Source organism: Prinia subflava, chromosome 2 (genome assembly GCF_021018805.1).
Source record: "Prinia subflava isolate CZ2003 ecotype Zambia chromosome 2, Cam_Psub_1.2, whole genome shotgun sequence".
NCBI lineage: Eukaryota > Metazoa > Chordata > Aves > Passeriformes > Cisticolidae > Prinia > Prinia subflava.
Window position 1 is genome coordinate 86109897 of NC_086248.1, and position 26450 is coordinate 86136346.

Here is a 26450-nt window from a genome sequence, read left to right on the forward strand (position 1 = left end):
GTGCCATGGCCAGGGGCAGAGGAAAAGGATGCTCTCATTTCAGAAAACAGCATTCCTTTTCCATTGGGGGAAGTGTGGCAGACAGAGTGATGGGGTTACACTGGTCCCAGCTGAAGGGAGCACTTTGGGTGTCATGACTGTGGTTGGGTCAAACTCCAACCTTTCTCTTTTGAACACTTTTGTTATGAATATTTTTGCTGTGATTATTCATTTTATTATTTCATTGCTGTTTCCCGTAAATTGTTCCTATCTCAAATTGTAACTTTTGCCTTTCATGCTTTCAGTTGGAGAGGGAACAAATGGAAGTGTGTTTTTTTAGTGAGACTCCTAAATCAGAGAATACTATTCCTAAACAATTCTGGCCCAATCCCTACACAGGCAGCATCACTATACTCTTCCTAGGTTATTCATCTGTGCTTCTACTGCCTGTGCATTTCCTGCTTGCACCTTAAATTGATTTGCAGATCTCAACTCAGCTATGCTGGTCTCTTGCCTTTCTTGTTTGATTTCTTGCTCCTGGGGATTGTGAGTTTTTGCACTTCATGGAAAACATTCTAAAATACCCACCAGCTTTGTTCTATACCTTTGTCCCTGAAGGCAGTTTTCCAGGGGATCCTATTGACTTACTCCTTGAAGGGCTGGAAGTGTGCTTTCCTAAAACTGGGGGGGGCTAACTTTACTCTTCCCCTGACCCATATCCCTCTGGACTGTAAACTCCACCAACACATGACCACAGCAGCCCATGCTGCTTCCAATCTTGATGTCTCCAATTAGCTCATTACTTTGGTGACCAGTAGGTCCAGAATCACCTCCCTCTGGTAAGGCTGTCTATTACCTTGCTCAAGTTACCCTCCATGCAGTGCAGGAGTCTCTTTGATTGCCTACTGCTTGCCATGCTGCTTTTTCAGCAAATGCTGATATGTTTGAAGTCCTCCAGGTGGACAAGAGCCAGTAAGAGCAATGCCTCCATTAGCTGGAGCATGAAGACCTCATATATAGGCTCCCCTTGATCAGGCATCCTGTAGCAGATGCCAACCACTGAGTTCCCTCTGTTGCCTCAGCCTCTGATTCCTACCCATGAACTATCAGCCTGCAGAGACAACTCTTCACACTCAGTCCACCTCTTGGTGTAGAGAGCAACCTCTCCACCCCTCCTCCTCACTTGTCTCTTCTGACAATCTGTAGCCATCAGTAGGCAAACTCAGGTCATGGGGTTTTCCCCACCAAGTTTCAGAAATGGCAACTAGATCATAGTTGCTAGATCATTCTAGCAGTGTAGTGACTTCTAGCTGCTTCTCTCTCTTGCTCACACAGCATCCCTTGGTGTAAAGACACCTCAGCTGTTGGCTGCTCCATCTTCTTAGAACACACCTTAATTCCTTGGTAGTATTTCCTTGGTGTTCCCCTGTTGACTCCTATTGCCTCAGATGCCCCTGGCACATCAAGTGTGCATTATATCATTCTTACATTATTGAATGGTGAACTGTCTGTGAGCCTACTTGGAAGCTGCACTGTGAAGGTCACAATTGTTGATTGGGCTGTGAAATTATTCATATAGATGTGACTACACATGTCCATACATATAAAATATAGATGTGTTTTTTCTGTAACTACTGTGTAATAATGATCAAAAGCAGTCAGCTAATTAAATAAGATACTGAAAATAATTTGTTTTGTTAAAAATGTATATCAAAGAAAAAATCTGGTTTTGAATAAACCTTTTCACCTACTACATCAGAGCTCTTCACAATTGCTTCTACTGTAACTCACTAATGTCTTTGAATTTAAGAAGAGGGAAAACTGATATAGTCAAAGATAATTCAAGTGAAGCAAAAGTGATTCAATTTGCCTTCATTTCAAGTTGCCTATGGGAAGTGCTTTTGTAAGATAGAAAATGTGAGCTACAGCTTCATAGCAATTCTTTTTAATTTTTCTTCCACACATTAGTATCTGCTTCCCTGCTTGAAAAAAACTACCCCATGTTTATACCTGGACAGAATCTGATTTCTGCAATTTGGACTTTCTATACTTAACTTCCAGAGAACTTAATAATATCCTATTTCTTAATGCAATCATGTCTCTTAGGATTGTTTCTCTGAGGAGGAGAAAAACATATCCCATTTCCTGGTGAATGCTACCAGGCAATCTTTCCACTTGTGCCACTCCAATGTAATCTTGCATACTGCACGAAGCTTCTAAATCTCATCTTGGTCAATATTTCCAGTAGTAAAATTCTACTGAGCTTACACATCTGATGTAGATCTAGTTTCCTTTTTGTTGTTCTCCATTATTTTTTTTCCATTTTCTTCTTTCCTTGCTTTCTGTTTTTTAGCTAGTTAACAGCTAACTTGTTTTTTCAGTACCTATGGGCAAGTTTCATGGAAAGGATGAGTTTCACTTGGATCACTTGTTGTAATTTCTAATAATTAAAAACAAGTGAATATTCACTTAATTCACTGAATGTCTCATTAGCCAGCCTCTGAGTTTGTCTTGGTTTACATAATGAGTTAGAGATTTGTTTTCCAAGATGTTTATATTTTAATTACTGGCATTTGCATTCAAAGCTCGAAATCTTTGCCAAAATGCTTTTTTCACTAAAATTAGTGGCTAAAGTAATTCTGGGGTTTCATATGGAGTATTTATATTGTAAGTAATAGAAACCATGATTTGGCAATTTCAGCCTTTCTGTTGAGTGGTTTCCATGTAAGATATACGTGAATTTTTTTCAGCTAACAATATAATTGTTCACTCATCACTATTCATAGCAATATCACCTTAATGCTAGATAATGCCATCCTTTTTTAATTCAAGAAATATTGGAAATAGCTTTTCCCCATTCAATATTAGAGTCATGTCTTGTGTATTTACCTGACTAATTTTGTTTTACTAGGATTCATAGTCACAGATGGAATCTGTTGAAATGTCATAAATTAATGCCAAATTTCAGTTTTGGTTATTTTGCTGGTTTATAAACTATGGTGTTTGAAAAACAGATGCGTGACCTATTCAACTATTGGCAGTAACCTCTGAATAAAGGCTGGATAAATTGCTGGCTTCAACTTTCCAGATAAATCTCTCTGTGAACGTGAATCAGAGTCAATAGCCAACATGAGATTTGTCTCAGACTTTATAAGTAATAAGTAAAAGATGAACTTACTATGAGACCTGAGGGAAAGTAGGAGAGAGGTACTTCAGAGCTTCTTCCCTTTAAGTTACGCAATCTTTAATGCCTGCTCAGGGCTCTAAGTTAACCCCAGCAGAAAAAGCCTTTCTAAAGTCTAACAGAAGCTTCAATGGCTTCCACCTTTTTTATCTAAGAAAGAGTAATGCTCAGGAACCTCGCAGCTTCAGCCATTTAGCATTTTGGAATTCAGCCTTGAAAGAAAATATTGGTGAGCAGATACCAACTTAGGCACTTGAAGTTCAAATTCGTTCCAGTCTTATGAAGAAATGGACTAATGGAGAAGGGGAATTTTTCACATCCCACCTTTGTAGGGAGAAGCCATATTTTTTTACTCTGTTTTGACATTTTTTGAGTTAGATAGGAGTACAGTTTGTGGATTTCTTCAGTTACTGTGTCTAGATCAAGACTATTCTAGATGGCTTCTCTTAGACAATCTCTCCTAATGGAAATTCATTTCCAATTAGTTCTACTTATAAATGAAAAAGTAGTACTGAGTAATTCTGTATCTTATTGTGAAAAACTTCTGTAACTAATTGTTCTTTAGAATAATTCTTTATCATTATGCTTGCATTGACAGGTTTGATGAAGCTAAATGCCTTGGAGAGAAATTAAATGAAGTGAGAAATAAAATAAGTGAGTACATTTTAACTTCATTTTACCTTTCAGCTGATGAAATCACAGAATTCAAATAAATGGAGGGAGATTCTAGCTTTTCAAAGAAGAAAGTCATTGTTAAGGCTTCCAATAAGGTAAACTGTAAGCTGATGATAGCAGTAATAATTTTATATACAAGTTTTGGTTATTTTGAATAACATAATGTGAAAGCAGCTGCCTTCTTTATTTGACAGGATGTTTGAAAATTATCAAAATGAGAAGTTAAGGTATTAGCATGAGATTTTTAAATTTTATTTTGAAATAAAAAGATCCAAAACCATCATATGAAAATTTCATATCTATGGATTATGCATTATGTTTATCCATAAATATATATGACTTCTCATAGAACATTACCACTCAGCATTTTATGCAAATTAATTAGAGCCATTTTGAGGAGTGCCTCAGTTTGGTGGGAAGTTTTATAGTTTTTTCTGTTAAGACCCGAACAGCATATGTTTGGTATCCAGTTGCAGATTATTCAGTGTCAAAAATCACCCATTGATATATTTAACCCAAAGGCAGGTCTTATATGATCCTCCTAGAAGCCTTTGTTATGTTCCTAATTGATTTTGGAATTCTGTTGATTCCAAACCTGGAGGCTATCCAGGATTTCTGTCAGATGTTAAACAGTTTTTTTTTGTCCCTGAATTTCTTGGAGATCAGGTCCATGTCCTCCATTTTGCACACATCAAGGTGAGCCATGTCTCTTCAACCTTTCAGATGCAGGCTGTGAGGGACCAGATTGAAAGGTAATCTGGCATCCAAGGCAAGTGGTGTAGATCTTGCTCTTATTTTCCATCTCCTCCTTTGGGTGGCACCAAAATAGACATGGACGATGAAGTCACTATCATCACTTCATGTCTTAGAACAGCAGTTGACTTCTGGGAAAGGACAGTATTTCACAACACAGCTGCCAAGTGCTCTGTACTTACACCACAGCCATGATTATATTCTCTGTGGTCATGAATGAGAACTACTGCCAGATTCCCCTCCCAATCACCTTTGGGTACACCACAAGTCCCTCAGAGATATTATGCAGTATATTTAAATCATGCCAGGTATGCGGAAAGCCTCAGCCAAGTTGGCAATGTGTTTTCAAACCAGAGCACAACTGATGTTTGGGACAGATCCAGAAGCAGAGACATCAGGTGCTGAGCCCTGATGCAGAAGTGTTCTGAATACTTGGTTATTTCTGTAAGACATGACACTGGGATTCACCTGTCTTCTTTCAGCAGATTAATTTGCCTCTGTCAGGCTGGTCAGAACATAAAATGTCAGTACAGAACCTGTGCATGGATATTCATAGATTGACCCATGCAAGAAGAATTTCAACATCTACCTTGCAACTATAGGTCCCTGTAGTATCCATATAAACTCATTTAACTCCTGACAAGAAGGCTTTTTACCGTGGCAAACATGTAAAATTAAGTTAAACATACTGTGGAGGACTCTTTTTCCTCTGCTGCCATCTTGAAGTCCACGTTGTCCTGCATTCCTTCTGTCTCTTAGATTTGCTCATCTGTGTTATACCAAAGAAATTCCTTAGCCCAAATAATGTGTAGCCAGCAGTCAGCCCTGTCAAGCTCCTTTCTCTTATGGAGAAGCTGAAATTCATTTTAGAGCAGGAACAGTGAGCACGTATAGCAGCAATAAGCAGCTATACATACACAAGCACATCTTTCTAAGTATCTGGGGTTGCAACTGTGCTGCTTGAAGACAGGAGCCTAGCAGCCACCTTAAATGCACCTTTTACCTGGGAAGGAACAAATGTTTGGAGGGTATGGGAGACAGTAAAAGATACACTGGGACACAGGCCAGTCCTGAAGGCACCACTTGCAGTGTCATGCTAGGACAAGGCTTGTGTGATCTCTAAGTCCCTTGAAATTTGAATCTCTCAGAAATGTAACAATGCAATGTAGACATCATCTCTCAAGACTCTGTTTCCATGGTTTGCTGCAAAATCTAGAAGAAACCTTTGGTTTGGACTGAATTGCTGTGGGTTTTTCCTCAGTAAGTTAGGCAAAACTTTGGATAGCTATAGTGCAGTAGTGTATGGATTTAGCTGCAATTAAAAACATCTGTTTAAAACTTGCTTTCAGTTAAGTTCTTCAGTGTTAAGAGTGAAAAAATGAAGTATATCTGGGAAACATGAGTGGTACAACAACAGTATATGTAAACTAAAAAAACAAACTGATCCCTTGAATAAAGTAAGCAGCTGTGTAAGAAATCAGTAGTGTTGCACTGAACTTGACAATGCTTACATGCCTCTTGTAGGAAATTGTAACAGGTTGTAGACCACATGAATGTTGAAAATTTCCTTTAAGAATCAAGCTAGAAATGTCTCCAAAATTTTAAGAAAAAATTGCACAAAGCACATTTTGGTCTTGTTTTGGTATATAAGTGTAGCTACAAATAAAGCATCTTCAAATTAAAAATTAATTTCCTTACTCTCTTTTTTTTATTTTATTAGAAAAATGGAAAAATAGTATTTTCATTGAGTTTTTACTCTAGTTCTACTGTAATAGGCAAGCAACTCTATCTATGTTGTATCTATTTATAGCTATCTATATCCCGATCAATGCAGATCATGCAGCTGTAACTATTTTGTGGATGGTTTTAAACACTGATGTCTGAGGCTTAAAAGTGATCATACTGTAAATTCCTTTTTTCAGTGCTTTCTGTGTAACACTCTGCAGTACGTGAAAATTAGCACTCTGGTGAATAGAAATATTACATTTTATTCATCTGTCCTTTCCTCCTGTCCAGCTTTGTTTAGAACATATTTGTTAATGTATCTACCTATAAGCACCTCCTAAGAAGTATTAAAATTTTTTATCCAGTTCAGCTCAGTCAATTCAATTACACTACCTTGTACAGTTCAACAGCCTGAAGCATTTTTTTAAGTTAAGTCTGTTTCATCATAGCAGTCATACTCAGAAGATCATTAAAGATGCTAAATAAGTTCACTAACCTGCCAAATTTTTACTTGAAATGTGGTATGAGAAATAAGAGTCATCTGTGGCCTTCAACTAGATCTTTAATTTACTTTTATTGTTGTTTTGGTTTCCTTAAGCATTCTTGGCTGCCGTGTTGTGCACAATCAAGAACAGATCCTATCAATATCAGTTTCCATTATTGCTAAGTTACTCTTAATAGTATAAAACTATGTACCACAGAGGCCAATAATAATCCATTTCATGCAGTCTGATTGTATTTTGAGATAGTGACAGCAGCATCTGGCTGTAACTTTTATGTCATAAATACCCTTTCATTCTGACTTTGGAAATACTAACGTTTTGCAGTGAAAAGTACACATAATACTCTAACCCTTTCTCAATTACACTAGCATTTCAAAAACATCAGGAAATGAGGGCTGTAAAACGAAATTTGCAGTAGGATTTTCTTGGTAGGCTTTTGTAGATGTTACTGCTTGCACAAAAAGATTAAGGGAAAAATGTCTAGATGTAAGGTGGATTTCAAGTGTAGAATAACTATAATATCAGAAATGAGGTGAGGTGACCAGCATGCCTCTTTGCTACTGTACCACTTAGTCCTGGATTCTGTCTCCTTTTATGTTTAGTAGCAGTACAGACTTTTTAATGAAAAATAAAATTTCTTAGATTTGTCATTATACTTGCTTTTCACAATGATCTCCTAGAAGTAAGGGGATGAATTTTATTGGGGAGGAAAATTGTCTTTTTCTGATATTTGGGGACAAAAAGAAGAAAAAGAGGGAAGTGTTTTTAAGTCAGGGTCATTTTAGTGACGCAGTTTGCTGCATTAACACACTAAACTGTATAGGTACAAATAAAGGTGCAAGAATTGAGGGGCAATTCTTTTTGCAAGTCAATATTGCAAAAATACACCATAAAAAAGCATTGAAATGGTATAGATTTTGAACATGTAGACATGTCTGGATTTGTTTGAGTGAACTATTCAGAATCGTTTACATATGACTGGAGAATGTACCCAAGGACTGGGCTTTAAAAGACAAATACAAAAAACCAACATGAGTGAAACTGGAAAAAATAACTGAGAGGCCAGGAAATAATGAGAACTCTGTAACCAGCGTAGGAGAAGTGGAAAGTGGGCCAGCACTGACACAAAGTACATTTTTGCCTTTCTAGTCTGACATTAAGAACTTTCAAAGTGTATATTTTGCTAGCTAAAATAAAAGAGGCTTCTTTTCTTGGGGAAAAAAGTGCTGTGTGACTGCATGTGTTTTGTATTGTATCATTTTCAGAGAGTTAGGGTCTCTAACAAGAACTGTAGATCCCTTTGGTATTACTGAAGAAGGCAGTGAAGGAAATTTGAAGCCTAAGATTTTTATTTCAGAATAGTGAAGAAAATTTCTCATTGCAGAAATTTGAGTGATTGTCCCTAGCACAGTGTGGTGAGTCAACTTCAGCTATCTAGCAGCTTTCTCACATTCCTTCCTCAAAAGAATAGGGGGGAAAAGTAGGAAGAAAAAGGTTGTGGATTGAGATAAAGAGGAGGACATGGCTTACCAACTACCAAGTGAAACAGACTGAAGTCAGAGAAAATTAGTTTAATTTATTGCCAATTAAAACAGAGCTCTATGGTGAGAAGCAAAGACAAAACTTCTGAAATAAAAACTTCTCTCCTTATCAGGGCTAGCAGGAGGGGTTTTTTCCTAGGATGCTATTATCCTAGGAATAATAACAAGGTGGTTTTACCCTATTACTGCAAACATACTGTGTGAAAGTACTCTGACAGTAAGGATTACTCTACATCTGAACAAACTGTAAAGCATTACATAGCAAAAAAGACCCAACTGCTACTATGTTAATCAAAGAGTGTGTTAGGGGAATTACAACTTCTATTTTCAGTGTAAAATAAACTGATATATTCATTCAGAATTTCACCACTAAAAAAAGTTTCCTATATGCAAGAATGTGCTGTGTGTTAGAAGCATTTAAGAGTAGTAAAGATTTCCAGTTCACTCCTATAAATGTCTGACTATTTGGGGTTATTTTTACCACTATTAGATTTAGTTTTTTCCTAGAGGAAAAAAAGCATACTAAATGGCATTTAATGCCTAGAGGGAAGCAGCTGTTGTTTTTAGTCTGTCCAGAAATCAGCTAACATTATGATTGAAGCTTGGAGAGGAAGGGCAAACTCATGTGGGAGTAATAACTGTGTGAGGAAACAGGCACTCTTGGAATGAAAAAGGGTAGGTGGGTGGATTATGTGCACATGATGTTGATGGTGCATCTATACCCACAGGAATGCTGAGCTGTTGCACTGCTCTGCTTCATTTCAGGCTTTGATTTTTGTGCACAAGCTCATAGAATACCAAACCAAATTATAATCTTCAGTGACAGCAGGTTCTACTATTGCAAAGGGAGGTTATTAAAGAGTCCTCATTTAATTTGCTTGCAAATTATTCAAGCAATGTTCATATGTATCACAATTAATGCATGCTACACTGAAATGGTGAGGATGGAGGAAAGCAAGGACAAGACATGTCAATGCTCAAACATAATATTGATTCTGATTCACTAACTCGTATGTCACACTGGTATTTCTGTGAATGCAGAGTAAATGTTAAACATACTCCAAACCAAATTAATATAAACCCAGAATGTTTATTCACTTTTTTCTCTTTGTGCAAGATTCTATGTATGTATATATAAAAATCAATCTTGATACTGTCACTCTTCCTCCTAATGTAGATGAACCAAGCAGACCTACAATAAACTCCAAAGTAAGAATATTTCATGCAAGGATCTTCTTTACACCTACACAACTTTATGAAGGGAACTGATAGCACCATTTTTGCACAGAGAAGAAAAGAAATAAGATAGATGAAGTTAAGTTTTTTAGGCAGAGATGGTCTAAGAGCACTCTATTGTCTGTGGTGTACATCTACGTTGTAGATTCACATGCAGGCTATAAGTTACGTGGAAAAAGAAGGATCAGCTAGTTAAGAACTAGAATCTCAAGGCTGACACTAGGAATGCTACACATATTTTCAGGCATGATTATATAAGCTGAAAGAATTGAGGGAAGTCATGCATGAGCAAATAGCATTTTTTAAACATTTGCTGAAGAAGTATATGTGCTTTGGAAGGATGGAATTTCTCTGTTAAAGTTCCATGCTTTACGTGAAACCTAGATGAGATGAAAAATCTGTGATGATTTGCTGTATGAAAAAAAAAAAACCAAAACCATGTAAATCAATGCACAGCTTTCTTAAAGCTCAACGATTTGGGTAGTATTATTTATTTCTTTACAGTAATCCAAATGTTCTGAGTACCTGACATTAACTTACTGGACATTATTTCAGCCATGAAGGAATTGAAGCTACAATAAGAGAGAAATTACTGTGCTTTGAAATACATTGCATTCTTTAGTGTAGTATTCTGAGATACTTATTCTTTTATGAAAATAAACATTATGAATTCCTTGTTACTGATTTAATTCACTGTTCTAGTGTAATTCCAGAAACTATCAAGTACTTACGAAAACTTACATGTTCTCAGCAAAGTTTACTGGAAATTACTAGTGTAGAAGAAAAATGGCAAGATTTAGTTTAAAAAGGGATTGAGAAACTTCAAGAAGAAAGGTTACATTCCACAAAAAATATGGTTCAAATGAGATGCAAACAACACATAAATAAATTCATTCTGTGTGCAGATTTAATGAGCAGATAACTCAATACTGTCATTCCACAGCATTTCATCCTTCAGGTAGCTTGTATTCTCAGCAGAGACCTTTAAAATCCATGGAACTTGAAATCTTGAGGTCAGTTTGAGTTCTACTTGTGTATGGATTGAAAAGAAGATTCTGAAAAGATTCCCACGTTTACCTTAATTATTGTTTTAGTTGATCAAGGGCAACAAGCATTAGCTATAGATTCATAGGATCATTGAATGGTTTGGATTGGAAGAGACATTAGAGGTCATCCAGTTCCATCCCTCCTGCCATGGGCAGGGTCACCTTCCACTTGAACAGGTTGCTCTGAGCCCTATCCCATGCAGAGCAAATGGCACTCAGTGCAGCACACGCTGTGCAGCTCATCCAGCACATTCTGTATCAGATGTGCTCTGTGTGCCTTCTCCAAAGCCTGTTCAGTGTCGGGCTGCATGCTAGTTGTGTGTACCATGATTTGTGTGTCCAACGTCCCTAGCTGGATTGCTCAGTACCAGAGAAATTCCAGATGAACAGCCAGATCAGCCATCTAGAAGAAGCTGAAACAGTAGTTTATCAGGAGAAGTAGGAGTTTTGACAAGAACATATCAATGTAGATTTCAGGCTCTCAGAGCAAAAAAGCCTGCTTGCCTATTGCTTCACCACTTCTGTCCTGCACTGGGTATATGGAAAATGAAAGCCTCAATACACATAGTTTCCACTGATTTCTTCTGGAATGCTGCCTGTATGTTGCAGTTGTCCTCTGTCACTGAACAGAGTCAGTCTTGGTATCAGGCACAAGCTGTATCAGAAAGCAGTATACAAACATAGTTTCTTCCATACTTCATCTCAGGTGTGTAACTATGCTTCTCAGGTGTGTAACTGTGTCACTTAATTCTGAGGGATGTTGCTTATGCCTAACATAACAAAGCACATTAGCTCTGCAAAACCTGCAGCCATCTGTGAGAAAAACAGAAAACAGGCCATGGGGACAAACAGTCCCCCAGATGTAATTTCCCAGCTGGGATGTAATTCAATGTGGCCCAGTGCCTAGAAACCCCAGTCTGTTTCTGATCTGCAGGTCAGTTTCAAAGCAGTTTTGTAATAAACGAGGCATGTTTATGTGTCCACCAAAAATAGCAGTAGCTGTTAAAGCTGAAGCCATTCAGCATGGCTGACACAGTCTTCAGATTCTTTCTCCTTAATTTCTTGGCCCAATTGTTTGGCAACTTAATGCTGAAAAAATAAAGTTCCTATGTGTGTTTGTTTTGGATAAATATCTAAGCATCATGCCATTATGACAGCAGTTTTCAAATCTGTTTTTTAAAATGTTGCATTTTGATTTTTGGAAGCAAGGAATTGGAAACACAGAAAAACAGCTGAGTTTCTGAAGATTGTATTTTCTTAATTACTTTGTCATCATCTGCAGTTTCTTCTTTGTTAGAAATGCAATTTACTTTGCTTTGCAGGATGCTACATCTAATTTTTCTATTTGGTTACAAATCCTTCCGTTTTAACATATTTCCTTCTTTCCATGATGAAATGTAGCATACTTTATTCCTGATTCTGTTCAGGTTCTTTTTCTACCACTTCAGGCATGATTTCTATGGCCTAGTTAACCAGATAACCTATCTGTACAGCATAATTTAAAATGGTGTGGTCTTTCACAGTGTCTTCTGGAAGGTCTCTCTCAAGGTGCTGTAAGGCAGAATAGGTGTCATGACTTTCACACAGGCCTGGCAGGTAATTACCACATGGTAACAGGTTACTGTCCTCTTGGGGCAGACTCAGTGCTGTGATGCAAATTTCCAGAACCTATTTTCTTGTCCTTCGATTAGAGAGTTGGATCATAATATAAAGCAGAGTGACGGGATTATATTTTTCTTTGTTGTTAGCACTTCAGTGAAAGGTCCATTGTTGTTGTTTAAATTTATGGAGGGTCCCCGGGGAGTGCCCCCCGGAGACCCCCGGGGTCTTTTGGGGTCGTGGTGTTCCCGTGCTAGCAGGCAAGGAGACTCAGACGCCGGTGGGGTGCTGATGAGGTGAGGGTTTATTCACTGAGGGAGAGGGGAAGGGGGGAGGGGGAAGGGGGGGAGAGGAGAGAGGAGCGTCCGGACGCTTCCAGGGGTAGAGGGGCAAGAGGGGCAGAGCCTTCTGCCTTAGCATTCTTATCACAGAGGTTCAAAGGGGCGCGGTAACATTCTCCAGCCAATGAGGTTACAGATACAGGATACTGCAGGGAGGGTACAGACTGGGGATAAACCATACATTTTCCAAGGGTGAGCCAGAGCAAACCATTTCCATAAAATGCAATCCCACAAGTCACCCTTTTTTTCTTTAAAATGTGAGAAGAGAAATATGACATATGACCATTAACAATTTAAAATGAAACAGTAATTACACTTTTGCAGCATGAAACTAAATACAATTGCAGTAAGGATTATGTTATAAGGTGAACAGTTGATCTGACCTTGTAATTGCAGTAGACGGGTTATGTGAGTTTATATTGCAAGATTTGAAACAAGTTAACAAATTTGTTTGAGCCTTTCCAGCGTGACTGGCCTAATAGTGTCTAGTCTTTTCCAACTGGCTTTTCAGACCACCACAGCCCCCAGCTCAGGCTGAGGCGCTGACCTCTGCTCCCATTCCAGGGACAGGAAAACACGTGGAGTTCCCCGGGCTCCACACACGGCTTCAGATTCTCCAGGTGGCCTGCTGCAGTTCCCCCATTGGGGCCGGGCAGGGGCAGTGAGGAATTTAAATCAACTCAAGCTGCCATTGATCTGTCACGGAATTCCCGTAAGGCCTGAACAGCAAGTCACCGACACTCACGGATCTGAGCCAAACCACTCCTTTCACTTTCCAACTGGTTCAACCAAAACAAAAGACCCCCAGTTTTAGGTCATCAAAAGAAAAACAAAAGAAAAAAACTACAAAAACCGTCAAATACTTTCTCAGACACTAATTTAGGTTATCAATCACCCTCAGAACTAACTGAGGACAGCATAAACCCAAAAGCGTTACAGATTCAATAGTCTACACTACTGAATCACGCCTTACAAGAAGACAATTCAAAAACTGCTTCTCTTGGGTCTACACTTGTGACCTGAAAAGGCCTCTGCTTTCTAAAACAGAAAACAGGGGAATCTGCAATATTTACACACACAAAACTAGAAAGGCATAATTGTAAAAACTACTTCATGGGGATGGGAAGGAAATGGAGGGGTTTGGGACACCCTGCTGTTTGGCCAGAACAGCAAGGGACAGGGGCAGAAAAACAGGGAAAGGGAATCGAAGTAGCATTAACAATTATACAAGGCTGCAAAACTGGTATTACAAATTCACTTTAGCTTTGGGGTTTGGTTTCTTAGCGTTTACCTTGTGGGACTTGGAAAGCGGAAGATGGGACTGAGAGCACGTGGCCATGGTGGCCATGCGGTCACAGCGCAGCACGTGGTGTTAGCTGTGCCGTGCTGGGTTTAGCAGGAAAGGGTTAACTCTCGGGGGTTTGTTAAGGGAAAGGGGGTTAGGGAGAAGGAGCAGCGAGGGGAGGAGGAGGTAAGGGTAAGGAAGGAGGTTACACAATTTACAAAACCGAGTTTTGGAAGGTGCGGGGCTTGGGCACAACTGAAGACTGCTTTTTCCTTCTCTGATGGCTGTCTGGCTGAGTTCCTTTCGCTGCTGTCCAGGGCTGCTTGTCTGCGCGGCTTCTCCCGGTGCTGGGGCCCGCGCGCGCTGCGGCGGGGCCGGGACCACGTGTTGGCTCCGCCGGGACTGCCCCGCGCCGCGGCCGCTGGGCTGGGGCCGCTCCTCCGCCGGGGCCGCGCCGGGCCGGGGCCGCTCCTCCGCCGGGACCGCGCCGGGCCGGGGCCGCTCCGCCGCCGGTTCGCCGCCCGCGCCGCGGCTGCCGCGGGCCAGAGGGTGCCGCGCCGCTGCCGCGCAGCCCGCGCCGCCGAGCCGAGGCGGGCCGGGGCCGCGCCGCAGCCACGCGCCGCAGCCACGCGCCGCTGCAGCGGTCCCGCCGCGCCGGGGCTCACGCCGGAGCCTCGCCATGGCGGAGCCGCGCCGCCCGGGCCGCGCCGCCCGACGGGGCTGCGCAGCCTGCGCAGCGCCGAGGCGGGCCGGGACCCGGGCCCGCGCCGGGCCGGTCGGCGGTGGTGGGACGGCCGCGTGGTGGCTCACGAGGTCTCTGCGCGGTGGGGGAGGGGCCGCCCTGGGCCGCGATGGCCCAGAACGGCCGCTCCACCAGAGACGGCACCGAGACGGTGTTACCATGGTCCATCATATCTCAGGGTCGCTGATGCTGCTGCCCCACGTTGGGCACCATCTGTTGTTGTTTAAATTTATGGAGGGTCCCCGGGGAGTGCCCCCCGGAGACCCCCGGGGTCTTTTGGGGTCGTGGTGTTCCCGTGCTAGCAGGCAAGGAGACTCAGACGCCGGTGGGGTGCTGATGAGGTGAGGGTTTATTCACTGAGGGAGAGGGGAAGGGGGGAGGGGGAAGGGGGGGAGAGGAGAGAGGAGCGTCCGGACGCCTCCAGGGGAAGAGGGGCAAGAGGGGCAGAGCTTTCTGCCTTGGCATTCTTATCACAGAGGTTCAAAGGGGCGCGGTAACATTCTCCAGCCAATGAGGTTACAGATACAGGATACTGCAGGGAGGATACAGACTGGGGATAAACCATACATTTTCCAAGGGTGAGCCAGAGCAAACCATTTCCATAAAATGCAATCCCACAGTCCATGTTAATGATTTTTTGTTTGTTTGCTTCTTCACAGTGTTCATAGTGAGAGTAATCGATTAACTACTTTGTTTGTCATCAACAGATCGTATTTTGATTCATATGAATTATTTGTTTAGAATCTCAAAAGTCTCTGCCAAGTGAGCAAGGCTTACATTTTCTTGAAGTAGTGCAGTTATGTTTGCTGAGTGTAATTCTAAACAACCTATGACTAGGTAATTTATAATATAATAATACTTTTAGCTGAATGAAGAGTCCCCAGAAAGCTGATAGTAAGATGTGCAAATAAGGAGGAGAACAAGACAAAATTATAAGTCTATTTAAAAGCCTGTGAAGTATTATTATCCCTTTCTGAAAACAGTAGAGAAAGTCTGTCTTTGCTATACTTTCGGTGGGCATTGCATATGTTACTCAGCCAAACCCAAAGCAGAGCAGGAAAAATCAGCACTTTCCAAGGCTGAGGATCAAGACACAAGGGAGGGTCCGAAAAGGAAGATGTGAGGGAGCAATGTTGGGGCAGCACCATGCTCCCCTTAGCATGCCTATTGTAGTTGCAGTATCTCTGGAGCTCTGGGTTTTGTGGCTTTTTCAAGCCTAACTCTAAGCGGAGTATAAAAATCAGAATTTTTCAGTGTGAATTTCCATTTTGTGGGTGGTGCCAAGGTGTGAAGGGAGCAATATTGGAGTTGTCATGCCTTTTCTAGTTAAAATGTCCATGGACTTCAAGGCTCTGTGGTTTTCTCAACGCTAACTCTAAGTGCAACCCTAAACCTAAGTGGAACAGCAAAAGCAGTTTCTTGCCTAGGTGCCCAGGACATAAATTGTACCAAGAAGAAAGCTGTTGAGGAAGCATCTTCGGGAAATGGAGAGTTCCTTTTTCTAAATACAATGCTCCAAAACCTACCAAAATGATACCCACTAAAACCTAAGGGAATTAAGTCAAAAGAAGGCACAGGAGACGAAATTCATGAAAAGAAATGGGAAAAAAACCCAATAATAAATTGTAAAACAAAGAGAGAACAATAAAATGGCATGGGGTGACATAAAGGGCAGAGAAATAGACTAAACCCTGCTGAATTGATCCTCACTGAAATCACAAGAATCCTTCATTTCAGGAAAGGAAATGAAATCTTAAAAATAGAAAAGAAAGTGTTGCAAACACTCTGGAGAAATGATCCAATAAAATGCAAAGAAAAAAGAAAATTTGGAAATGGAGTGACTACAAGAAAATGGATAGGGATGAAATGAAGTGCAGTGAAAAGGACCAAAATTTGCCAAAATGATTCTTACTGAAATTCCAAAATCAGGAAATGAAGTCAAAGGAAAAGACAGAAGATATGGATGAAATGAAATGCCTAATGGAAAAAAAAAATCACTGAAGGGAAAGCAATAAAAAGGCTTGGGATGCCATGAAGTACAGGGAAATGAGTAAAACCTTGCTAAATTAATTCCTCATTAAAAACACAAGATTTAATTTCCTTTCCCCTCACTATCAGGAAAATTTTCTTTCAGAAAAAGAAATCAATTTCTTCATGGTCCTTTCATTTGTCATCGTTCTCTGATTTGGGGTTTTCAGTAAGGTTAATTTAGGCAAGTTTTGATCTTTTTCACTGTACCTCATTTCATGCCAATCCATTCGCTTGTAGTCACTCCATTTCCAAATTTTCTTCTTTTTTTCAATTGCATTTTATTGGATCATTTCTCCTTTCTAGAGTGTTTGTAACACTTTCTTTTCTATTTTCAAGATTTTATTTTCTTTTTCCTTCCTTTTTCCATTTTCCGTTCAGGATAGGAAATGAAATTTTGCCATTTCAATGAGGATCAATTCAGCTAGCTTTGGTCTACTTCCCTGCACTTTATGGCATCCCATGCCATTTGACTGGTTTCCCTTGGTGGAGAGGTTTGGTTTTTTTCACTAGGCATTTCATTTAATCCTTTTTTTCTCCTGTCTTTTCTTTTGATTTCATTGCCTTATTTTGGGATTTCAGTTAGAATTACTTCAGCATGTTTTGGTCCTTTTCACTGCACCTCATTTCATCCCAATCCATTTGATTGTAGTCACTCAATTTCCAAATTTTCTTCTTTTTTCCAGTTGCATTTTATTTGATAATATCTTCTTTTTTGAGTGCAATATTTCCTGCTGAAATTAACATTTCTTTAATGACAAAATCTGGTAATGAAATCAAACTATAAAACAGAAGATATTTTTTAAAAACATGCCAGATGAAAAAAAAAAATCTTCACCAAATGGAAAACAATCAGATAGCATGGGATGCCATGAAGTGCAGGGAAACAGACCAAAGTGTGCCAAAATGATCCTCATTGAAATGGCAAAATTTCATTTCTTTTCTGAAAAGCAAGAATTTCTTTTCCAGAAAGGAACTGAAATCATGAAAACAGAGAAGAAATTGTAATCAGCACTGTGGAAAGAAGATATGATGAAAGGCATTTTGTTTTTTTCAAGCCTTACCCTAATTTTGGCAGAAAAAGTGAGCGTTTTTGTAGGCACAAATACCCAGCACGTGTATTTTCATGAGGTGAAGTGTGGAGGAAGAAATTTTGGGTCAGTGCCATGCCCCACTTGACATGCCTTTTCTTATGCAGTGTCCCTGATGTCTGGACTTTTAATTTTTCTCTGCCTTAGCCCTAAGCATAACGCTGTCCCTAAGAAGAACAGTAAAATCGAGCTTATTGTAAGGCTGAGATGTCCAGCACGTGAGTGGTGCAGGCTCTCTCCCACCAGAGCTACTCTTAGGTTTATGGCAGCTATGACAGAGCTGCCTGTTCTGCTGCTGCTGCAGCATGGTCATGCTGTGGCCATTTTCAGAGAAGAGACAAGGACATGTCATTTCTCTATCTTCATCTTTTCCTTAGCTGGTGTGGGATTTTTTATCGATCTGGTAGAAATGAGACTGGCAAGAGAAACAGACAGTTGTAGTAGCTTTTTTGCAGCCTTTTTCTTTTTTCTGCTCCTCTTTATAAGAAGAGGATACCATGTTTGGTAATATAGTCTTTGTAGCAGCCCTCAGCAAACTTATTTCAGAAGGTGGAAGTCTTTTGGCTTCAGGGGGCAATGCATATGTTAATGGCAATGCTAAATATTGTCCATTGTTTCAGAGTCCCTTGCATATGTTTGTTTTTACTTTCAAACAATAGGCAATGCCTCAGGGTTAGAGTGCATATGCTGAATGGGTCCCCAGAATGAGAAAACATGATTTGTCAAATGACTTATTCAGAAAATACCAAACTGAATGAACTCATTTGAACAGCTCTATTATGCTCCCCTGGTGTGCTATTCTTTAAACAGAAGAACCTTATTAGTGTAACAGTCACCCCAGGCCCAAGATGTTAATGTTTTCTTTGGCTCTGAGTTGGAATGTACGTATGTAGGAAACATTTTCGTTTTCTAATTATTACAAATGATGTTCTGTTCTTTACAAACAAAACTATTTTCAGGGGGAAAAGTTATTCTCAGGAAGAAACCAAGTAAACATTTTTTACTTAAGGTTTCACTAGAATAGCTAAAACAAATTGAGCAGACTCATTGGATTTAATCAAACCATGATTATAAACTTGGAAAAATAGTAACAGATTTTCTGTCTGTAAGCTGTCTTTTGACTGAAAATAGATAGGCATTGCTAGGTTGCTACACTGCATTTTGCTGTTTTGTTAGGGTATTTATTAGGGTATAGTATATTCTTATGTCAATCTATTAAATTTTCTCTTTTAAAGAAAAAATACGAAGTGAAAATTGATACTATATTATGAGGTGTTAAAAATTATGTGTGTTAAATCCTACAATCTTTTGTACAAAAAGTTTTTCTTGATCATACAATCACAGAATATACTGACTTGGAAGAGACCCATCGGGATTGTTGAGTCCAACTCTGGCCCTGCACAGGACAAGCCCAAGAATGATACCATATGCCTGAGAGCATTGTCCAAATGCTTCTTACACTCTGTGAGGTTTGATGCTGTGACCACTTCCCTGGGGAGCCTGTTCCAGTGCCCAACCACCCTCTGGGTGAAGAACCTTTTCCTGAGATCCAAACTAAATCTTTCTCAGTGCTGTGCCCGGTGCTCCCAGGACATGCTTGGCCTTCCTGGCTGCCAGAGCACTGCTGACTCATGTTCAAGTTACCACAGACCAAGACCCGAGGTCCCTTCTGCAGCACTGCTCTCCTGCCTCTCGTTCCCTGCTATATACAGACAACCAGGTTTGCCCTGTTCCACGGGCAGAATCCAGCAGCTTCCCTTGTTTAACTTCATCTAGTGGGTGATTGTCCATCTCTCTAATTTGTCAAGGTCTCTCTGCAGGGCCTCTCTGCCCTCAAGGGGAATCAACAGATCATCCCAATTTAGTGCCATCAGTAAACTTAATATTCCCTCAAATCCTGCATCCAAGTCATGTATGTCTTTAGTATTGGATGGCCAGAGATTTTAACACTGAAAAATCAAACCTTCAAATTTCAGAGAAGTAGACCTCAGCTTATTCAGAGTAGTACTGTCCAAGATTGATATTCTTTCCTGAGCACAGAAATAGAAATTTGTTTTCATAGTATCTCGTGGTTCATTTACACATTCTAAACAACATTCATTCAGACTTGTAGCATAGGCATACAGACCTACACATACTAAAAGACAATAGCTGTTTTTTCTAATCAAACTTGTTCCTAAATTATGTGATGTCACTACAGCTGGTTGTGAATGTTGCAGAAGGAATGCAATCAACAGCAAATAGCTGTAATATGTAAGCTTTTTGTCATGCACTTTATGTAAGGCTGAGGGAAGATGTCTGTTCTGAGCTGATTACAATAATTATACCAGTTACATATAATCAGGTTGCATTTTAAATTGTTGAGAAATTCAATAAGCAAACCGAGGCTTATCCACAACAGTGAATATATGCTGTATCTTCACAGGAAGCTATTTTAGATTTTCCTGGGTTGCTAGTATGTGTCTGACACTCAAAGAGTCACTTCTCAAAGGCTTGGTACATATATTACTACTAAATATGCATCAAAAAATGTGTCGTACACATGCTGACTTGTTTCCATCACCCTGAAATGTTTATACGCATGGCTTCAAAACATGGTAGCATATCTAATCAGCTTCAGCATGGTAATTTTTTTTTCTTTTCTTTTCTTTTCTTTTCTTTTCTTTTCTTTTCTTTTCTTTTCTTTTCTTTTCTTTTCTTTTCTTTTCTTTTCTTTTCTTTTCTTTTCTTTTCTTTTCTTTTCTTTTCTTTTCTTTTCTTTTCTTTTCTTTTCTTTTCTTTTCTTTTCTTTTCTTTTCTTTTCTTTTCTTTTCTTTTCTTTTCTTTTCTTTTCTTTTCTTTTCTTTTCTTTTCTTTTCTTTTCTCTTTTTCTTTTCATATCTGTCAGATAGATCTGACCAGAAGTTGCACAGCAGTATGTGCTCAATTCCTTGGGTAGAAGCAAAACTTTAAGTTTCTGAAATGGAAGTATATAGTGAGTTCTGGAGCTCTATATTTTATTTTATGTTGGATAGAACTGGCCAGAAGAAATATCACAAAATGAAACTGGACATCAAATTGTTGCATAGAAATTACAAAGCCATGAAGGCAGTATTGTAACAGAAAATAACCATGTTAATCTGAAACTTGGATATAGTCACTCTCTGCTTAAAATATGAACTGGGACCAGTGTATTATTACCAGAAAACTCTGGGGGTAAAATCGTTTGGTTTTGACTTTGCTTGTTTGTGCTTTTAAGAACCCTTTATTTATTTTTAATCCTTCTTAAATCTGTGTATTTGAAAATGTGGAAAGAATAGAAGCTGTATACAGAGCTATTTCTCTATTTTCCTTATTCTTTCTCTTCATATTAATTTCTAAAATATAATCAAGAGATAAGCTGCATTTAGTCATATGAGCATCCAGAGCACTAAATTCACAGATTATGTCTCCTTATCCATATGGCATTACTTTTCAGTCATGCTTTTTGGACCAGCTTAATATTAATTCATGAACAAATAGACGAGATAAACAACAGAACAACAGTTTCCAGATGTGCATAATTTCTGTTTCTTTTCTAGCATATGAAGATAGATAAACAGAATATTTGTTCACTTTGGACAATACCTAAAATAGCACTCTGGCATCTAAGGTATAGCTTAAGTGAAAGTTACATAGCTAAATTCAGGAGACCTATTCAGAAAAAATAAAACCAAGTAAATCCCTCCCAAAAAACTGTTCACTTTATTTCCTGAATGCAACAATCTGCGATTGCTACAACACATACAGAAGTTCTACTTTATTGGCTGAGCTGCCTATCCCCTCCCTGTGGAGTATCCAGACATAATGTGTACTTCTGCTGAAGTCCCTTGGAGTGTTCTTGCTGCTATACATCCATGCTTAGCTAAAATGCTCGGTCAGAAATAAGTAGTGACAGCCAAATTTGAGACATGAAAACAAAGGTCCAAGGATTTGTTTTTAAATTCAGAAAGCATCCAGGTTCTGATTTCCAATTTCAAGGAGATGCTGAGCTGAAGTCCAGAACCCTTAGTGGTTTATGTTGGTTATCCTAAATTTCCCCATGTTGAATATCTGGATTTTTAGAAAAAGTGGTGAAGTGTTCCCTTGGGAACATAAGGCCTATGTCAGCGGGAAAATAAATTCAGATTCTCTCTAGTTTTGCTATTTAACCCTATCAAACGTTTTTCACTTTTTTTTTTTTTTTTTTTTTTTTTCCCTTTTTTTTTTTTTTCTTTAGCAACCAGAATGTATGAAAGGCTGTTAGAAAAAAGAAATGTGGGATGTGGATGCTGTGGAAATGTGGAAATACAGGCCAAACAATAAACAGTTACAGGAATGTCCTTTAATCAGAAAGTGTAAATCATCATCTTGTGAGAGAAAAAAAAAGTGATCTGGTCAGAATTAACAAGAATATGAAGAAAAAGGGGAGGAGGCTTAATTTGGAGGTTAGAAGTAAATGCACAGAAGTGGGCTGAGAGTTTAGAGAACTGTATACTGAGTAGCTCAATAAACCACAAGATGATTGAGTCCAGCATTTAACCAATGACCATCTCTTCAACTAGATCATAGTGCTAAGTGCCATGTTCAGTTGTTCCTTGAACACCCCCAGGGATGGTGACTCCACCACCTCCCTGGACATTCCATCCCAATGCCTGAACAGCCTTTCAGTCAAGAAATTCTTACTGAGAAATCAAGTACACTATCATCCTGGAGCACTGACTGGCAGAAACTGCCATCTCATAAGCTTTCTGTCTGTAAATTTGATCATGTTTGAAAGTGTTAAATGTGTCAGTAAAATCTGTTATTGTCTCAACTGAGTATGGCAAGGAAAGGAACATGCCCCAGTCAGATATTTTAAATAGTAATCTCAAAATGTGTAGTATCCTAGATCATATAAAATGTATCCATTTGAATCTGGGATATTTAAATTCCAGGGAAGGAGATTATGTTGGGAAAACTGTATATTTCCATGTGTGTTTGGTAATGTGCTGAGCTTAGGTTATGGTTTGCAGCTATGAATTTGTGGAAGTCAAGGTTGTGCTTCAAATTCAGAATCTGTTGTCCTTCCTGGGAGCTCTGACTGATGAGTTCTGTTAAATGTCATCAGCTTCCTTGCTCCCAATGGTCTGGCCCATCTCATTGCTGGCAGTTACTTTCTCCAATCTTTTCTTCCCAGCTGGCAAAAGAGAGTGTTTATTTGTATTTTGGACATTGTAGCTGAGTCGATGATAGTGTGTCAACATAAATTGCTGGTACGCTTGTGCTGATGTGCCAAATTCTGGAGCTAGAGCAGCCATGGGCAGACATTTCCTTCTACATCCTCTGCTGTGGGTCAGTGACCTTTGACAGAAAACGTTGGGATAGAGGGAAGGGAGAGGGAAGAGGAGAAAGGAGATGCAGTAAAATCTTAAACCGCTGCAGAGGCAGAAATTTGCTGCAGCAACTTATACTCTACAGTATGTTACCTGAGGTATTGTCATCCATATATTTTGAATGCTGATGAGGGCTGTATTTCATACCTGGAAAAATGTATGTGCATCAGAGAGGCCGTGAGTATTGCAGTAGTATGTTTTCCTCCCTGATGCCACCAAGGGCTTTCTGAAAATGAGAAGCTATCAAATTACATGGGATTTGGCCAACCATTTATTCCAAAATAAAGCACTTCCATCAGACATAATGTTGAGCCAGTTTACTAATGCAGAGTACTTTGTCTCTGCACATTGTCCTAATAGTGCCAGCTGACATGTTTTTGCCATTGGAGAAGGACAAAGTTTGAAAAGAAAATTCAGAATTTGTCCCAAATACTTCTCTGGGTCAGAGAAAGGCTGAATGGTTTATTTGCTCTTAGTACTGCAGGATTTTGCATTAGAACAGAATATTTGCTTTTATTCCATGACTTTCCTTGTCAGATAATTTTTATCATAGAGTGTGTTCTCATGCAATTTCATCACCAGATTTTAAAAAGTATTCTAACACATCTGGTAAGATTTCCTACAACTATCTTGTTGTTATTTGATCTTGTCAGTTTGAGAAATTGTTCCATTTAAATATCTACACTTGGGTTCAATGTCTTCTATTTTCAGGAATACTTTGTAAGCTGTTACAACTCTAACCTCGAGCTTCATTAAAAATATATCTGTACAAGGCTCATGGAAGTTATGTGATTGCTCCTCTCTTTGTCTCTAAGTGATTATTTGCTGAATATGCATCTTTAATTTCTGTTCATTAAGCAGGATTCCTTATCTGATTTAAGTGGATGCATGCAACTTCATGAATCAGATTTAATAGTTCCAGAGTCTTGAGTTGGTCTTCATAGTTGAGTGGTAGCTGAGTCAAACAGCAAATGTGGGGGTATTGCGTTGCAAACAAAACCCCCACTTATTTCCTGTCATGGTTTAAGCCCAGCTGGCAAAAACACACCACACAGCCACTTGCTTGCCCCTCTGTGGTGGGACTGGGGAAAGAATCGGAAAAGTAAAAGTAAGAAAACTCTTAGGTTGGTGTAAAGATAGTTTAATGGGTAAAGCAAAACCTGTGTGTGCAAGGCACAAGCAAAGCAAAGCACAATAAGGAATTCCTTCACTCCCTATTGACAGCCAGGTGTTCAGCCACCTCCAGGAAGGCAGGGTTCCTTCACTCCTAGTAGTGACTTAGGAAGACAAATACCATTGCTCCAAATGCTTCTGCTTCATTCTTGTTCCCCCTAGCCTTTTTTAACTAAACATGATGCCCCATGGTGTGGAATATCCCTTTGGTCCATTGGTGTCAGCTGTCTCAGCTGTGTTCCAGTGCAACTTCTTGTGCAACCCCAGCCTATTGACTGGTGTGGCAGTGTAAAAAACAAGAAAAAAAAAAAAATCTAATACCATGTAACATGACTAGGGACCCCAAATCCCTGGGGTGAATTCCAGGAATCAGATGCCCTGGACACATAAGAGGATGTTCTGTTAGATATTTTATGTAACACCAAAAATTATTTTAAAACTGAGAAAATGAAATGTACAAAAATACTATTTGAGGTGTGAAGGTTTCAGGATCTCCATGATGAAAGGATGTATTAAGATAAATGCAGGCTTAGAAAATGTAAAATAATAGAAAATACTAAAAAACCCCAAAAGATTAGAAGTCATTGACAAAAGATTTAGCCTGTGAATTCTTGAGTTAGTGGTCCTCGAAACCTTATTATATTGAACATATAATAAAACACAAGAGAAGTTTTAAAACCTGTAACATGAACCCAAACAAAACAAAAAAACTATTTTAAATCAGTGGGGGTTTTTTTAAGTATAACATTGTCACTTTTGTATTGTCTCAAAGCATATGCTTCAAGACAAAGCATTCCTTGTCTGTAATACATTGGAAAATAATTTCAGTTATCTTGAAACAGTCTGGAAAAAGGCAAAGACAAGAAGTTAAAGGACAGCCATATTATGTATTCTGTCATATTTAGTCACAATATGGGATGCTTTCCTCTGCTTTACATCACTCTTAATTAGATTTCTCTATTCCATTTTATCTTCTCTATCTCCGTCCTTGCTTTTGTCTCCTGTCACAAAGCTGAAGTTCTGTGTTACCAGCTCATCTCTTTTCCATACCTACATGTCTCCAGAAATGCAAGCCAAAACCAACAGATTTATCACAGCATTAATGACAGCTGGCTGCATGCTGAGTGAATTCTTAAATTCCACAAAACTACTTTTCTTGCCAAAACCTGTGGAGTTGCAGCAGTCAACATTTTATTGGGACCGTTATCTCCAGATGAAGAATGACTCTGCTGGAAAAAATTATTTGCTATCAGCTATAGACCTATTTTTAGCATCTTGTTTGGTGAAACTTCAGAAAATATAATTAGCCATATGTTGAGAGATGTTCTCCACATCTTAAATTCAATTCTTGCAAACCACATTTAAGCACTACCTCATCCACAACTTTACACTTGGAATCAGAAGACATGGTGGTGTTTTTTATGAAAATGTGATTCTTCATATTTCTTTTGGTATATATTTGTGTTTATGAAGATTGTAGAACTGGCAGTACTTGAGACTGAAATCTTCCTTTGTTTATATGGGAAGATTTGTGCAGGCAACAGTACTGGAATCATCCCCTACTTCTGTCACTTATGAACTTCAAGCCTAGCATTGGGGCAATGGTGTTCTCGGAGGCACAAAAGTAGAGCAGGTCAGAAACATTCATTCTCCCCCACAAGTATTTATAGTGAAAACAAAACAAGATTACTTTAATCAAAAACATACACAGAAGATCTCGAGGGTTTGTCAAAAATAAGAGCTTCTAAGTAAAAACAATTTTTTTCCCAAATGAAATCTAAACAAACTGTCAAATTTAAAACTGGATTAAAACAAACTGAAAGATTAAACCATATCTGGCTGGCTAAGTCTTGGTATGGAATTATAGTCAGGTGCCTCATGATACCACCATGTCCCCCTAATCAGAACTTCTGTTTGGCCATAGTACAACTTCAGTTTCTCTTCAGGAAGTTTTCTGGGAAATGAAGTTTGGTTTTTGCTGCCCTGAAAAGGCAGTTTGAACTATGTGAATTGGGTAAAGAAGAAAAAGAAAACTCTTTTGCTAGAAGATGGCAAGGCTGGAGTTTTATTTTTCTAGTCAATGGAGAAGTTTTCTTTGGTTCCTCTCTGATTACAGGTGGTCTGATTCAAACTTCTTGTTCATTCACAAAACTCCCAAATAGAAGTTTTCTTGCAAC

The 26450-nt window shown here is 39.3% G+C and overlaps 1 protein-coding gene across 4 annotated transcripts in view; it reads left to right on the forward strand.

Moving 5' to 3' along the window:
* The window catches only part of KIF6 (kinesin family member 6), a 156825-nt gene that overhangs the window by 97228 nt on the left and 33147 nt on the right, over nucleotides 1-26450 (forward strand). For all 4 annotated transcript variants that reach the window (XM_063390857.1, XM_063390855.1, XM_063390856.1 and 1 more), the window contains exon 15: nucleotides 3762-3817. In XM_063390857.1, the coding sequence (XP_063246927.1) occupies nucleotides 3762-3817 (56 nt within the window). The remainder of the gene's footprint in view (nucleotides 1-3761; nucleotides 3818-26450) is intronic.